The sequence below is a fragment of the Pongo pygmaeus genome, chromosome 13 (genome assembly GCF_028885625.2).
Source record: "Pongo pygmaeus isolate AG05252 chromosome 13, NHGRI_mPonPyg2-v2.0_pri, whole genome shotgun sequence".
Lineage (NCBI taxonomy): Eukaryota > Metazoa > Chordata > Mammalia > Primates > Hominidae > Pongo > Pongo pygmaeus.
In genome coordinates this window covers 111,205,514-111,218,929 of record NC_072386.2, presented here as the reverse complement: position 1 = coordinate 111,218,929, position 13,416 = coordinate 111,205,514, and the positions used below count along the sequence as shown (strand labels likewise).

General features: G+C 37.9%; 1 protein-coding gene across 1 annotated transcript in view; it reads left to right on the top strand.

Moving 5' to 3' along the window:
• MEGF9 (multiple EGF like domains 9) overlaps window positions 1-13,416 on the top strand; it is a 113,751-nt gene that overhangs the window by 86,216 nt on the left and 14,119 nt on the right. The window contains exon 3 of the mRNA XM_054502820.2: window positions 4,942-5,081. Within this exon, the coding sequence (XP_054358795.1) occupies window positions 4,942-5,081 (140 nt within the window). The remainder of the gene's footprint in view (window positions 1-4,941; window positions 5,082-13,416) is intronic.

Here is a 13,416-nt window from a genome sequence, read left to right as displayed (position 1 = left end):
ACTAAAAATACAAAAATCAGCCGGGTGTGGTAGTGCATGCCTGTAGTCCCAGCTACTTGGGAGGCTGAGGCAGGAAAATCGCTTGAACCCGGGAGGCGGAGGTTGCAGTAAGCCGAGATTGTGCCACTGCACCACTCCAGCCTGGGCGACAGAGCAAGACTCCATCTTAAAAAAAAAGAAAAAGGAAAGAACTATGTATAATTTTTAAGTTATTCTGTAACTGCTTGAGTTAAAATTGATAATGTGATACCTAAAAATATACATACACACGTACTTTATATCTTGTAAATCTTAGGAAGAAAATAGACTTTCTTGATAACAAAAAACATGCCAAGACATTTAACAATTTAGAAATAAATCATTAACTAGTTGGTAGAAAAGCAAATCAGGTCCAGCTGGCTTTGATCCCACCTAATGTAGGATTTTGCAGATCCTTTCTCTTCTCGATTAAATTTTTTTTCCCCAAAACTGTTTCTACCATGTGTTTATAATGTGCTCTCTTTTTCTAGCCATATTTTTGCTACAAACTAGTAATTATCCTTTAATTTTTTGCTTTTTTTTAGTTTTATTAACAGAATTTTAAAATTTTAAATTACTTATAAATTTTAAATTTTAAAAGTAAGTAACTTAGTCTTCCCTGTCTTTGCCAGCTGAGAATTCTAACCTACTTTCCTTAGAATTCTCAGAAAATATTTAAGATCTAGGATCACTGTCATCATGTTCATAGTTGCTTTCATTTTTGAGTACTGAGTATGTGCCAGACACAGTGCTAAATGCATTGTGTATGCAATATTTAATATACTACAAAGGTTGGTATAATTGTCTTCACTTAACAAATGAGAATACAGAGGCCAAGACAGAATGAATACTTTGTGCCAGCTAGTCACTAGTAGAGCTGGAATACAAACCAAACTCTGTTTCCTTGGGCTGGTTTTTTCCGTAAACTCTGATACTCCTTTCCTGTATTATACCCATCCCACCTAATCAATGTGACTGTAAAATAATGGAAATTCTGAAGCTTCTCCACCCACTCATCTTAAACAGAATCTTTAAAAAGATAATTTGGCTTGTATTCATGTGACATAGATATGTACCATATCTTGAGATGATACACCAGTGAATTTTCTTTTGAAAAAGTAATGACTATTAGTGTTGTAAAATATGTTATTATTTATATACACTTAAAAATGCTTTTTTCTAAAGTGTTAAAACCTTGCAGGAGTTGTTCACACCCATGAGTATGTAAATCCTATAACTGAGCATTACTACCACATGAAAATCTGAGAATCCCTTTTGGGATAATTTAAGAAATGTGTAGTATATGCATAGTTACACTTAATGCAGCGTAGCTCCACAATGCTTATGCTTCCTTTATGAATAATTCTATATTCTTTTTTTCTGATATAATTTTTGTGCTATCTTGGTACTTTACTAGCAACATGTCATTAAGACCAGATTAGCAAATTTTATCTTAAATTGTTAGCTGATCTCAATAGTATAGATGTCTGATTTCTATTTAAAATCCAGTTCTACACCTTTATTCTCCAGTTATGAAGCTGTGGGATTTGGTTCTTTCATTTCAAATCTATGGATAAGCGTAAGTGGTCTGTTAACAGCCTTTTTTCTTCTTTTTTGGTTTCATTGCATTTATCTCTTTGACCTTTGCTTCAGAAAGCATTCAAGTCTTTAACAGAGAGAGACCGTGAAAGGGAGTGTTGTAAAGTCTTTATTCTATGAAAGAAGTCACACAGGCAAAGCTTTATATTTGCTGAGTGATTTCTTTTCTTTCTTTTTTTTTTTTTTTTTTTTTGTGAGACAGAGTCTCGTTGTCACCCAGGCTGGAGTGCAGCGGCGCAATCTTGGCTCACCACAACCTCCACCTCACAGGTTCAAGCGATTCTCCTGCCTCAGCCTCCCAAGTAGCTGGGACTACAGGTGTGTGCCACCATGCCCTGATAATTTTTGTATTTTTAGTAGAGACGAGGTTTCACTATGTTGGCCAGGCTGGTCTCGAACTCCTGACCTCGAGATCCACTTGCCTCAGCCTCCCAAAGTGCTAGTATTACAGGCATGAGCCACTGCACCTGGCCGATTTAAATCTTTTTTTAAGAGACAGCGTCTCCCTGTGTTGCCCAGGCTGGAGTACAGTGGCTATTCACAGGCCTGATCATGGCACACTCAGCTCAAGAGGATGGCTTCAGTTCCCTGTGATGTCATTTCCTGCCTAACCAGTCAGCACTTCTGGCTCCCTGGTTTCACCCCACCTACCAAGTTGTCCTTAAAAACTCTAATCCCTGAATACTTAGGGAAACTGATTTGAGTAATAATAAAGGTCTGGTCTCCTGCACAGCTGGCTCTGCATGAATTACTCGTTCTGTATTGCAATTCCCCCATCTTGATAAATCAGCTCTGCCTAGGCAGTGGGCAAGGTGAACCCATTGGGTGGTTGCAGGATTGATTAGTCTCCTGTGTTTCTTGGTCTGTGGGACTTTATGAGAGACAGGTTTAATTTGAGATAAGTGGACCCAGCTGTTTATTCCTGTTTAACTGCAGTTGGAGTAGTTCATGCAGCCTAGAACTCCTGGGCTCAAGTGATCTTCCTGCCTCAGCTTGCTGCCTCAGCCTCCTTAGTAGCTGGGACTACAGGCATGTGCCACCATGCCTGATAAATTTAATTCTTATACATGCAGAAATTGGCCTTGGGCCATGAATAACATGATGCAAAAGCACTAGTAGTGCAGCCTCACAACCAAAATTCCTCACTTCATTTTTTTTTTTTCTTTTGAGATGGAGTCTCACTCTGTCACCCAAGCTGGAATGCAGTGATATGAACTTGGCTCACTGCACCCTCCATCTTCCGGGTTCAAGCAGTTCTCCTGCTTCAGCCTCCGGGGTAGCTGGAACTACAGGCACACACCACCACTCTGACTAATTTTTGTATTTTCGGTAGGGACAGGGTTTCACCATGTAGGCCAGGCTGGTCACTGGTCTTGAACTCCTGACCTCAAGTGTTCCACCCACCTCAGCCTCCCAAAGTGCTGGGATAAAGGTGTGAGCCACCGCACCCCGCCTATATTTTTCTTTTAAAAGAGAGAAAAGCATCTTTTTTTTTTCTTGTTGTTTTAAAATCTGGCCATGCATGGTGTCTCATACCTGTAATGCTAGCACTTTGGGAGGCCGAGGCAGGCGGATTGCTTGAGCTCAGGAGTTTGAGACCAGCCTGGGCAACAGTGGAAAACCCTGTCTCCACAAAAAATACAAAAATTAGCCAGATGTGGTGGCACATACCTGTAGTCCCAGCTACATGGGGAGCTGAGGCAGAAGGACCACCTGAACCCAGGAAGTTGAGGCTGCCGTGAGCCGAAATCGCACCACTGCAGCCTAGGGGACTAAATGAGACCCTTTCTCAAAAAACAAAAACAAAAACAAACAAAAATCACCCAGGAAAAAATGAAGCATGGTATGTACACTCAGACAACTACTTTATCAAGATTCATTAAGTCACTTTAAATCAACAATTAAGGAGCAGATCATCCAGATAGAAAGTCTTTTAGTGCCCCAAGAATTATTAAGGGAAAACCCACTTTAGGAATAGCAACTACTTTGGGAACATTGGCTATATTATGGTTACACAATATTATTAAGTGATTTTGTGTTCGAAACTAATACCTTCTTCTTGTAGGTTGTGGGTTAGGCAAACACCATCATTGAAAGTAACTGCTTATCCTTTTGTGTATTGAATAATGTATTTAGAGGAATGAGGAGTAAGCATATTTTGATTAACATTTTAAAAGCCTTGGAAATAAGCTGATGAAGTGTTGTACGCCATTCTTTGAAAGGTACATTATGTTCTTTATAATTTTCTGATAGTATAGAGGGGCTTTGATTGACTGTTTCCCTCTTATTGAGTCATAAAATATTCCTGAATTTTATTTTTTATGAATACAGGTTTTCTTTGCTAGATCTTTAAGTACCTTGGGATATTCTTGTGTAAGATTGTATATGTGTGTGGCTTCTTTTCTTTTTTCTTTACTAAATTACTTAAGATTCATAGATACATGCTTGATAGTATAAATTAGATAATGTGAATTTTTGTTGCATTTTTAAAAACATCTCCTATACTGTGATCAGTACAAATTTTATTTAAGCTTTAAACATCAAAATATTTGGGCTTATATATCTGAGAACCTTTGACTTTGTTAGGCTGCAGCTTCTCTTGAAGCAATAAGATTTCTCAGCCTTCGTTAAAGACCTGAAATTTACCTGCTGTGAGAAGAGAGACCAAGATTTATTCTGGGCAGGGCATAAACACCATCACTGTAGTCAGGACCTATATAGATGGTGAATTGTAATGCTTTGGATCTGCAGAATGAAGCTTGATACCTAAGTGGATATCAAGTTATTTGGCAGACAAATTTCTTGCACCAATTTAGAGTCAATCTTAGGAGTAGATAGTATGGTGGGGAAAAGTATCTTAGGAGTAGATAGTGTGGTGGGGCTTTGTATGAATAGACTTGACTTACTAGCTGAGGACAATAACTTTATCTGAATTTTCTCAGTAGTAAAATAAGTATTATTACCCTCACCAGGTAGAACTACCTTGAGGATTAGAGAAAAAATATATTTATTGACATAAGCCCTCAATAAATGATAGCTCATTACGTCATCATCATCATCATTATTACTCCTGCTTTCAAATGCCTCCATTTTTAATTTTCTGCAAAATTATTTGTTAGCTAAGAAATTGCATTATGCAATACACTAGACACCTTTTAATAGCAATACAGAATTTGATAGGTGATTTCTTTGGACACAAGTCTTTGAGATATGGTAAGTATATATGATTTACATGAGCTGGGCTTTCTTTCCCTTCTGGGGTGTTACACAACACAACTTTTAAACTGATTTACTTTTATTCATTGTCTTTGCTTTTATTTGCAGTTCTGGGAAATGCCAGTGCAAAGTGGGTGTCATTGGCTCTACATGTGACCGATGCCAAGATGGATATTATGGTTTTAGTAAGAATGGCTGCTTGCCCTGCCAGTGCAATAATCGGTCTGCCAGTTGCGATGCCCTCACAGGTACGTACTTTCCTTAACTTTGACATGTAATTATTCCACTGTTCTTTTAATTTGGAAATCTTTCAGCTGTAAGTTGATTCTTCTGAAATAGTTTGGAAGGGCATTTATCTTCTAAGTAGGATGTGATAGATCACAGCAAGCCAAACTCCTGCTACAACAAACTTGAAAAAGTACGTAAATTAAAAAAAAAAAAATCATATACCTATGGAGGCAAGGAGAACTATAGGAACTAAAATTCCAGAAAGGTTGGAACTCTTCCTAGGTAAACTGATGATCACCAGCCATTGTCTTTTCAGGGGACATTTGCTGATTCTGAGCATAGGCAAAGAATGAGCCAGACCCAAGCAAAGGAATTCTTCTTTAGGAAGGAGATACAAGAAATGTTTTTGGCAGTCATTTGAGGCTTGCATGATGGTTGGAAACAAGAGGATCCCCAAACACAAGGCCAGCTTTCCCACAGGATATTAGCTGACTATGCAAAAGATGGAAGGCTGGGCCAGAAAGGTAGAAAAAAATCTCTTTCTCTTTCAGTCTTGTGCTGAGGAGGCAAAATCCCTTTAGAAAGAGAGTGCCTGCTATGACATTCAATTATCTCCCCCTCAAGATGTTCTCAGACTCTGAAGGTGCATGCAGTGGGACCTAGGCTCAAATTACCAAAGGCCAATACAAATCTCTCACTGCCTTTTAGGGCTAAGGAGACACAGGCTTGTTAGGCTCTCAAGCAAAAGCTTTAGAGGGCCATGACCAAGAAATTGTAAGGAACCAGAAGTTGATTAACTCATACTAAAATTACAGTCCACCCTCAAGCCGCCTCACCTTCTGATTGGATTGAAGTAATTCTCTCATTATATCTGCCTAACAGATGAAAGGGGAGCCCTCTCTGGTTCTTTTATATACTTTGTCCGGCGTACAATAAAAAATACTGGACAATGCAAAGACAGAAAAATGTGACCAATACCAAAGAGAAAAAAAATGAACAATGGAAGCAGACCCTTAGGTGATTTAATGTTAGAGTCAGCTTAGAATGACTTGACTAAAGTTAGTATTTTCATACAATAGAGGGAAAATCAGACAAAATAGGTGAAGAGAGGCAAAATTTCAATAGAAATTGGAATCTCTAAAAAATCAAATGAACAAACTGGAAGTGAAAAATACAACATGTGAATTAATAACTCATTGCATTAATCTAACAGTAGATTGTACACAGTGAAGACAAAGTTAGAAGACTTGAATACAGTGCAATTAAAAATATCCAAACTGAAGCATTTCGAGAAAATATAATGGGAAGAACAGAGCAGGGAAGATGTGGGACACAGCCAAAAGGTTTAGCATAAATGTAATTGGAGATCTAAAAAGAGAGGAAAGTGATACTGGATCCCAGTAATATCTGAAGAGAAAATGGCCATGAATTTTCCAAATTGATTAAAGGCATCAACCGACAGATTCAGAAAGTTCAGCAAACCCTAAGCTATATAAAAACAAAGAAAACCACATTTAGGCAAACTTAAGTCAAACCGTTAAAAACTAAAGCCAATTAACTTCTGATCTTAGTTTTCCTAAATGTAAGAATTAAGTATCCTTCCTTGGAAACATTTTTTTTCCCCAAACAAACAAACAAAAAAATCAGGACATACTAGTCTGACAAGTACAAGTGTTTTTATGAGAACAGGGTGGCAAAATATTTGAAGTCAAAAGTACCCTGGAAAAATCGGTTGAAAGTTTATTCTTCATTCAAATACTCTATAGTGAAACAAATTGATTTAGAAGAGATTGTATTTTTTTTCTTTTATGTGATCTTGTCCCTGCCTATTTGCCAGTTTTATCTTGTGACATTCTTTTTCTTTACATCTGTGATCCAGTCATACTGGCTTTTATTTCTAAAACAATGCATGTTCCCTGGTCCCAGGGTTCTCATATATGATCTTTCCTCTGCCAAGAATGGTTTTTCTAATCCACCTCTACCTCCATCCTTGACCCCTCTGCCTTATTAAATCATATTCTTCCCTCAGGTCATCAATTAAAAGCCACTTCATTAGAAAGCATTTCCTGATGCTCTAGGCTTAATGGTAATTTCCCTATTATATGCTCTCACATATACTTGTATTTTTTCATAACACTTTTCACAGTTTGTAATTGTATATTTATTTGTGATTCTGAGTCACATATGGCTCACTCATGAGGGCAAGAACTTTTTTTTTTCACCATTGTATACACAATCTCTAGCATGGAGCTTTAGCATATAGTAACTGCCCACTAAATTTTTATCAAATAAATGAACAAATGAATGGAAAGACATACAGAGGAAAGGTTATTTTCAATACTGAGTAACAACAGGAATACTTCATTATACTGAGTCGATTCAAATTACTCCCTAGATCTTTTACAGTACTGAAAAGCAGTCTACATTGCTGAGTCTCAGTTTTAATTTTTCTTAAGGCAATGAGGCTACTCTCTTTACTGTCATGTAAGTGCTGACCTGTCCTTTCTCTGGAGATAATTTAAGGCAAAATAATTCTTTTTCATGGTTATGGTTTCTAAAAGCAGCTAGTAGTGAGAGAAATAAATGGTTTCTTTGTTTGGAATTATAATAAAAGTGGAATCCAGCGTGAAGGAGTGCAAATACTTTATTTAAAATTACAAGCTTTATATAAAACCACTCTTGTCAAGTGACTTTATTTTCAACAGTGCTGTGATAAGGTTGCCCTCTGGTGGCCACTTACTATGTTTTCACAGTCCTATTTTCATCCCTTCTACTGTTTTTCTATACCTTGTGTTTTAGATTGAAGTAGATTTTCAAAGTACTCTTTTTTTGTGGTAAGATATATTTGGATAAACATTTTGGAAAGCAATTTGACAGTAAGTATTAGAAATCTTAAAAATTGTTCTTTGATCTGGTAATTCTATTTCCAGGAATCTATTCTAAGGAAAGAATTCTAAATTCTTTTTTTTTTATTATTATTATTATACTTTAAGTTTTAGGGTACATGTGCACAATGTGCAGGTTAGTTACATATGTATACATGTGCCATGCTGGTGTGCTGCACCCATTAACTCGCCATTTAGCATTAGGTATATCTCCTAATGCTATCCCTCCCCCTCTCCCCACCCCACAACAGTCCCCAGAGTGTGATGTTCCCCTTCCTGTATCCATGTGTTCTCATTGTTCAATTCCCATCTATGAGTGAGAACATGCAGTGTTTGGTTTTTTGTCCTTGTGATAGTTTACTGAGAATGATGATTTCCAATTTCATCCATGTCCAACAGTGATAGACTGGATTAAGAAAATGTGACACATATACACCATGGAATACTATACAGCCATAAAAAATGATGAGTTCATGTCCTTTGTAGGGACAAGAATTCTAAATTCTTAAGAAGCTTATGTTCAAAGATGCTCACCAAAATGGTAGTTACAATTTTAAAAAGTTAGGCAACCCAATTTCTCACAATAGGGTATTAAGTAAATACTGTTATCTAGGCAGTATATTATTAAAAACACAGAAAACCAAATGTTGACCTTACCTTGAGCAAGTTGCTTAATCTGTTTCTTCATCTATAAATTTGGTATAATAGCAGTAACTGCCTAATGGGTTGTCATGAAGATTAAATGCAATACATTTGTACAGCCTTCATATAGTGCTTGGTCCATCACAAGTAATCAGTAAATGGTAACTGTTATTACGTTCTCGATAAAATGTTTTGTTTTGTTTTGTTTTTTCTGAGACGGAGTTTCACTCTTGTTGCCCAGGCTGGAGTATGATGAAGCGATCTCGGCTCACTGCAACCTCCGCCTCCTGGGTTCAAGCGATTCTCCTGCCTCAGCCTCCCAAGTAGCTGGGATTACAGGTGCCCACCACCACGCCCGGCTAATTTTTTGTATTTTTAGTAGAGACGGGGTTTTGCCATGTTGGGCAGGCTGGTCTCAAACTCCTAACCTCAGGTGATCCGCCTGCCTCGGCCTCCTAAAGTGGTGGGCTTACAGATGTGAGCGACTGTGCCTGGCTGATAAAATGTTTTAAAGAATGATATATAGCAATATGAGAAAGTGAAAGAAGCAAGGTATAAAATGACATATGCCATATAATTAGACTAGTTAAAAAACAAAAGCCAAACCCCTGTAAATGAGGAAAGATTACAAAGAGAAGTACTAAAAATCTTTTTTTTTTTTTTTTTTTTTTTTTTTTTTTTGAGACCGAGTCTTGCTCTGTCACCCAGGCTGGAGTGCATGGCACGATCTTGGCTCACTGCAACCTCTGCCTTGAGGGTTCAAGCGATTCTCCTGCTTCAGCCTCCCAAGTAGCTGGGATTACAGGCGCCCACCATCACCGCCCAGCTAATTTTTGTATTTTTAGTAGACACAGGGTTTCACCATGGTGGCCAGGCTGATCTTGAACTCCTGACCTTAGATGATCCACTCGTCTCGGCCTCCCAAAGTCCTTGGATTACAGGCTTGAGCCATGGACCCCAGCCTAAAAATCTTAAGGAGAGATTTCCTAGGATGATTTTTTACCTCTTTTTACTCCTGTATTTTTCTAGATTTTCTTTATTAAGCACGTTTCCCTTAAAATGGAAGTGGGGGGATATTATTTTTAAAACTGGAACTTTATGTTCATATAATATACTTCCTTTGAAAATCCAATGTACCTTTATGTATTCATAGTGTCCCATGATGAGTAACTTGACCTGAGCAGCTTGACTGAGTTGACCAGTCCTCTACTCCCCAATGATACTTACTTCAGAGTATCATGCTTTCCTGGTTTTTGTGCTTCCTAACCAGCTTTTCCTTCTTATTAGTTCTACTACATCTTCCTCAGTTCAGCTACAAGCACTGGAGTGCCTCAGGGCTCAGAGCTTGTCAAGTTTGTCTTTGCCATTTAAACTTTCTCCCTAAGTGGTCTCATTCAGTCCCCTGGATTTAATTTGTATTTGTTTGTTTGTTTTAGCTCATTTTCCCCCTTCACCCTGGATTTAATTTAAATGCCATCTATATATGTGCTTATTATCAGATTTACATTTCTCCCTTGATCTCCACACTCAAATATCCAACAGTCAAATACCCACTTGTTTTAATTGGCGTTATATACCTAACACATCCCAAACAACTTTTTTTCAACTTTGTAAGTTAAGCCTGCTTTATCCATTTCACCAAGTTACTCAGTCCCAAAGCCTAGTAGTCATTTTTGATTTTTCTCCTTTTTCTTACTGCAAATATCCAGCTCATCAGTATATTCCATCAGCCCTATCTTCAAAACATACCCTGAATCTGACCACTGCTCATGACTTTTATTGCATCACCCTTGCCCAAGCCACTGTCATCTCTTTGAACTACTTTGGCACAGTCTCATCTGGCCTTTCAGGCTCCTCTCTTCTCTCCCTATTCTCTCATCCCCACCCTACCACATTTAGTCTCCACATAACAACGAGAGCAATCTTTTTAAAATGTAAAACCAGATCATGTCATTTTCATGCTTAAGTCCTCCAATGGCTTCTCATCCCTTTTGGAATAAATAAAATTCAAACATCTCTCTGTGGCCTATCTGGTTTTACATTTTCTGGGCCCTGCCTTTCTCTCTGACCTTATGCCCTGTTACTCTCTCCCTTGTTAACCTGGGCTCCATACTGGCCTTCTTTCAGTTTGACAGGTTAAAGCTTGCCTTTTGTTCTATAAAGAGGGTAAGGCATTTCTTCCTACAACAAAGCACATTACTGTATTTCAGATAGGTTTATATATAAATGATGAAATGGTAAAATAAACAAAGGAATAAGGAAAGGTCTTTTTGCAGGTAACAGTGTATGTTTTCAATGTTTTGTCCCTGAATTCGGCTGGAAAGGAGCCCTACATTCCTTTCTTTGACTAGTTATTTTCTTGGTTATTTCTACAAAGATTTTTGAGATGCTTAGTCAAGGAGCATGAAAAAATCATCTTCAGGAAACATTCCTTTTTCTTTTGATCCACCCTTTGGCCATCTTTCAGCAATGAGAATGTGAGTTTTAGGGCAGTACTGTTATATTTTGGGGGGTTCCAGGCAGAGCATAATGAACAATGTTAAACTTCAGCTTATTTTTATATATCATTTATCATAAAATAAAGATCCTTAGATTTTAGATTTAAAGGAAACCTTAGATTTCGTCTAGTTCAGCTTTTAAAATTTACAGATGAGGAAATTAAGATATAAAGAGAAAACATTATGTCCTATGGAATAGTCTTTCACCCTTTGAAATGCTCACATTATATTAAATAGTTAGCCAAAGAATTATTGTCCCATTTTACAGATTAGAAAAGTGAAAATCAGAGAAGCTATTAGAAGTTCAGCTGGAAATGGAACACAAATTTGACATTAAATCTCATACTACTTTTTTTTTTGAGACGGAGTCTCGCTCTGTCGCCCAGGCTGGAGTGCAGTGGCATGATCTCGGCTCACTGCAAGCTCCACCTCCCGGGTTCACGCCATTCTCCTGCCTCAGCCTTCCGAGTAGCTGGGACTACAGGCACCCGCCACCATGCCTGGCTAATTTTTTATATTTTTAGTAGAGACGGGGTTTCACCGTGTTAGCCAGGATGGTCTTGATCTCTTGACCTCGTGATCCGACCGCCTCGGCCTCCCAGAGTGCTGGGATTACAGGCGTGAGCCACCGCGCCCGGCCCCATACCATTTTTTTAATGCTATGTTGCCTCTCACAGAGGAGTTGTAAGCTATTAAAAAAGCAAATTCACATCATTAGTTTCTACCGTATATAGGTTTTAAACCTTACGGTCTTTATTTTTATTGTAAAAATAAATAATTATTAAATTTATATATGAAGTGTTTCAAATTGCTTGAGTTCTTGAAATATTTTACAATGTGTATGTGATATATTTTAGTGTGTTATTTTACAATAAGAAAAAATCAAGATAATAAAAAATAAAAGTGATGCATGTATACTAGAGATAATTTGAAGACTAGAGGGAGAAAAACTCTGAAAGGGCTGTTGCCTCTCACGAGTGTTGTTAACACTTTGGTTATTTATGTCTGGCCTATCTTTAATTTATTTGTTTTCTTTCTCTATAGTTGTACTTTAGGTATATGCACCTTAAAGCAATGTAAACAGTGATGAATATTTAAGAATCAATGAATTTTATTCTTTTTTTAATTTATTTTTTTTTCTTCTGAGACAGGGTCTCGCTCTGTTTCCCCGGCTGGAGTGCAGTGGCATGATCATAGCTCACTACAGCCTCAACCTTCCAGACTCAAGCGATCCTCCCACCTCAGCCCCCCGAATAGCTGGGACTCAGGCATGCACCACCACACCCAGCTAATTTTTGTGTTTTTTGTAGAGACAGGGTTTTGCCCTGTTGCCCAGGCTGGTCTCAAACTCTGGGGCTCAAGCAATCCGCCTGCATTGACCTCCCAAAGTGCTGGGATTACAGGTTTGCGCCACTGTGTTGGGCTACATTTTATACTTAAACTTCCTTTCATTTTTACTTTTGGGATAGCATTGTTTACCATGTAAGGTTATTTTTTTCTACTCATTGATTTCTCATTGCAGGGTATAGCCAAAAAACAAACAGAAATAAAAAATTCTTCTGGAAAAAATATTCTGGTATAAATGGCTTAAGAGAGTAGAATTATATTGTGGTAGTGACAAACATGTGGAGTCTTATTTAGAATAGTAAAAAGCCCCAAAATAATAAGCAGGTAAGCCCAGTAGCCCTGTAGGAGTAAAGGATTACGTGTGTGTGTGTGTGTGTGTGTGTGTGTGTGTTTACATATATTTATTTATTTATTATTATTATTATTATTTTTGAAAAGGAGTTTCACTCTTGTTGCCCAGCCTGGAGTGCAATTGTGTGATCTTGGCTCACCACAACCTCTGCTTTCCAGGTTCAAGTGATTCTCCTGTCTCATCCTTCTGAGTAGCTGGGATTACAGGCATGCACCACCACACCTGACTAATTTTGTATTTTTAATAGAGATAGGGTTTCACCATGTTGGTCAGGCTGGTCTCTAACTCCTGACCTCAGGTGATCCGCCTGCCTTGGCCTCCCAAAGTGCTGGGATTACAGGCGTGAGCCACCGTGCCCGGCATATATATGTATGTAAAGGGTAGCAACATGACCTTTTCTTGTCACATCAGTTATGCACAAAGGAGTTATTATTGGACTGCATCTTACCCTGAACATCCAAATTTTATTGTGGAACTGTTAGCTTTTTTTTTTTTCAGGTATTTTTTATATTAAAGCTTAGCACTTTATCAGAACTTTTTCTCTTAAAAATTCTTTGTATTGAACATTTTTAATAGAGGGAGAGTAGGTAGACAGATTTCACACATAACGCAGGTTTTGACGTGTCCAACC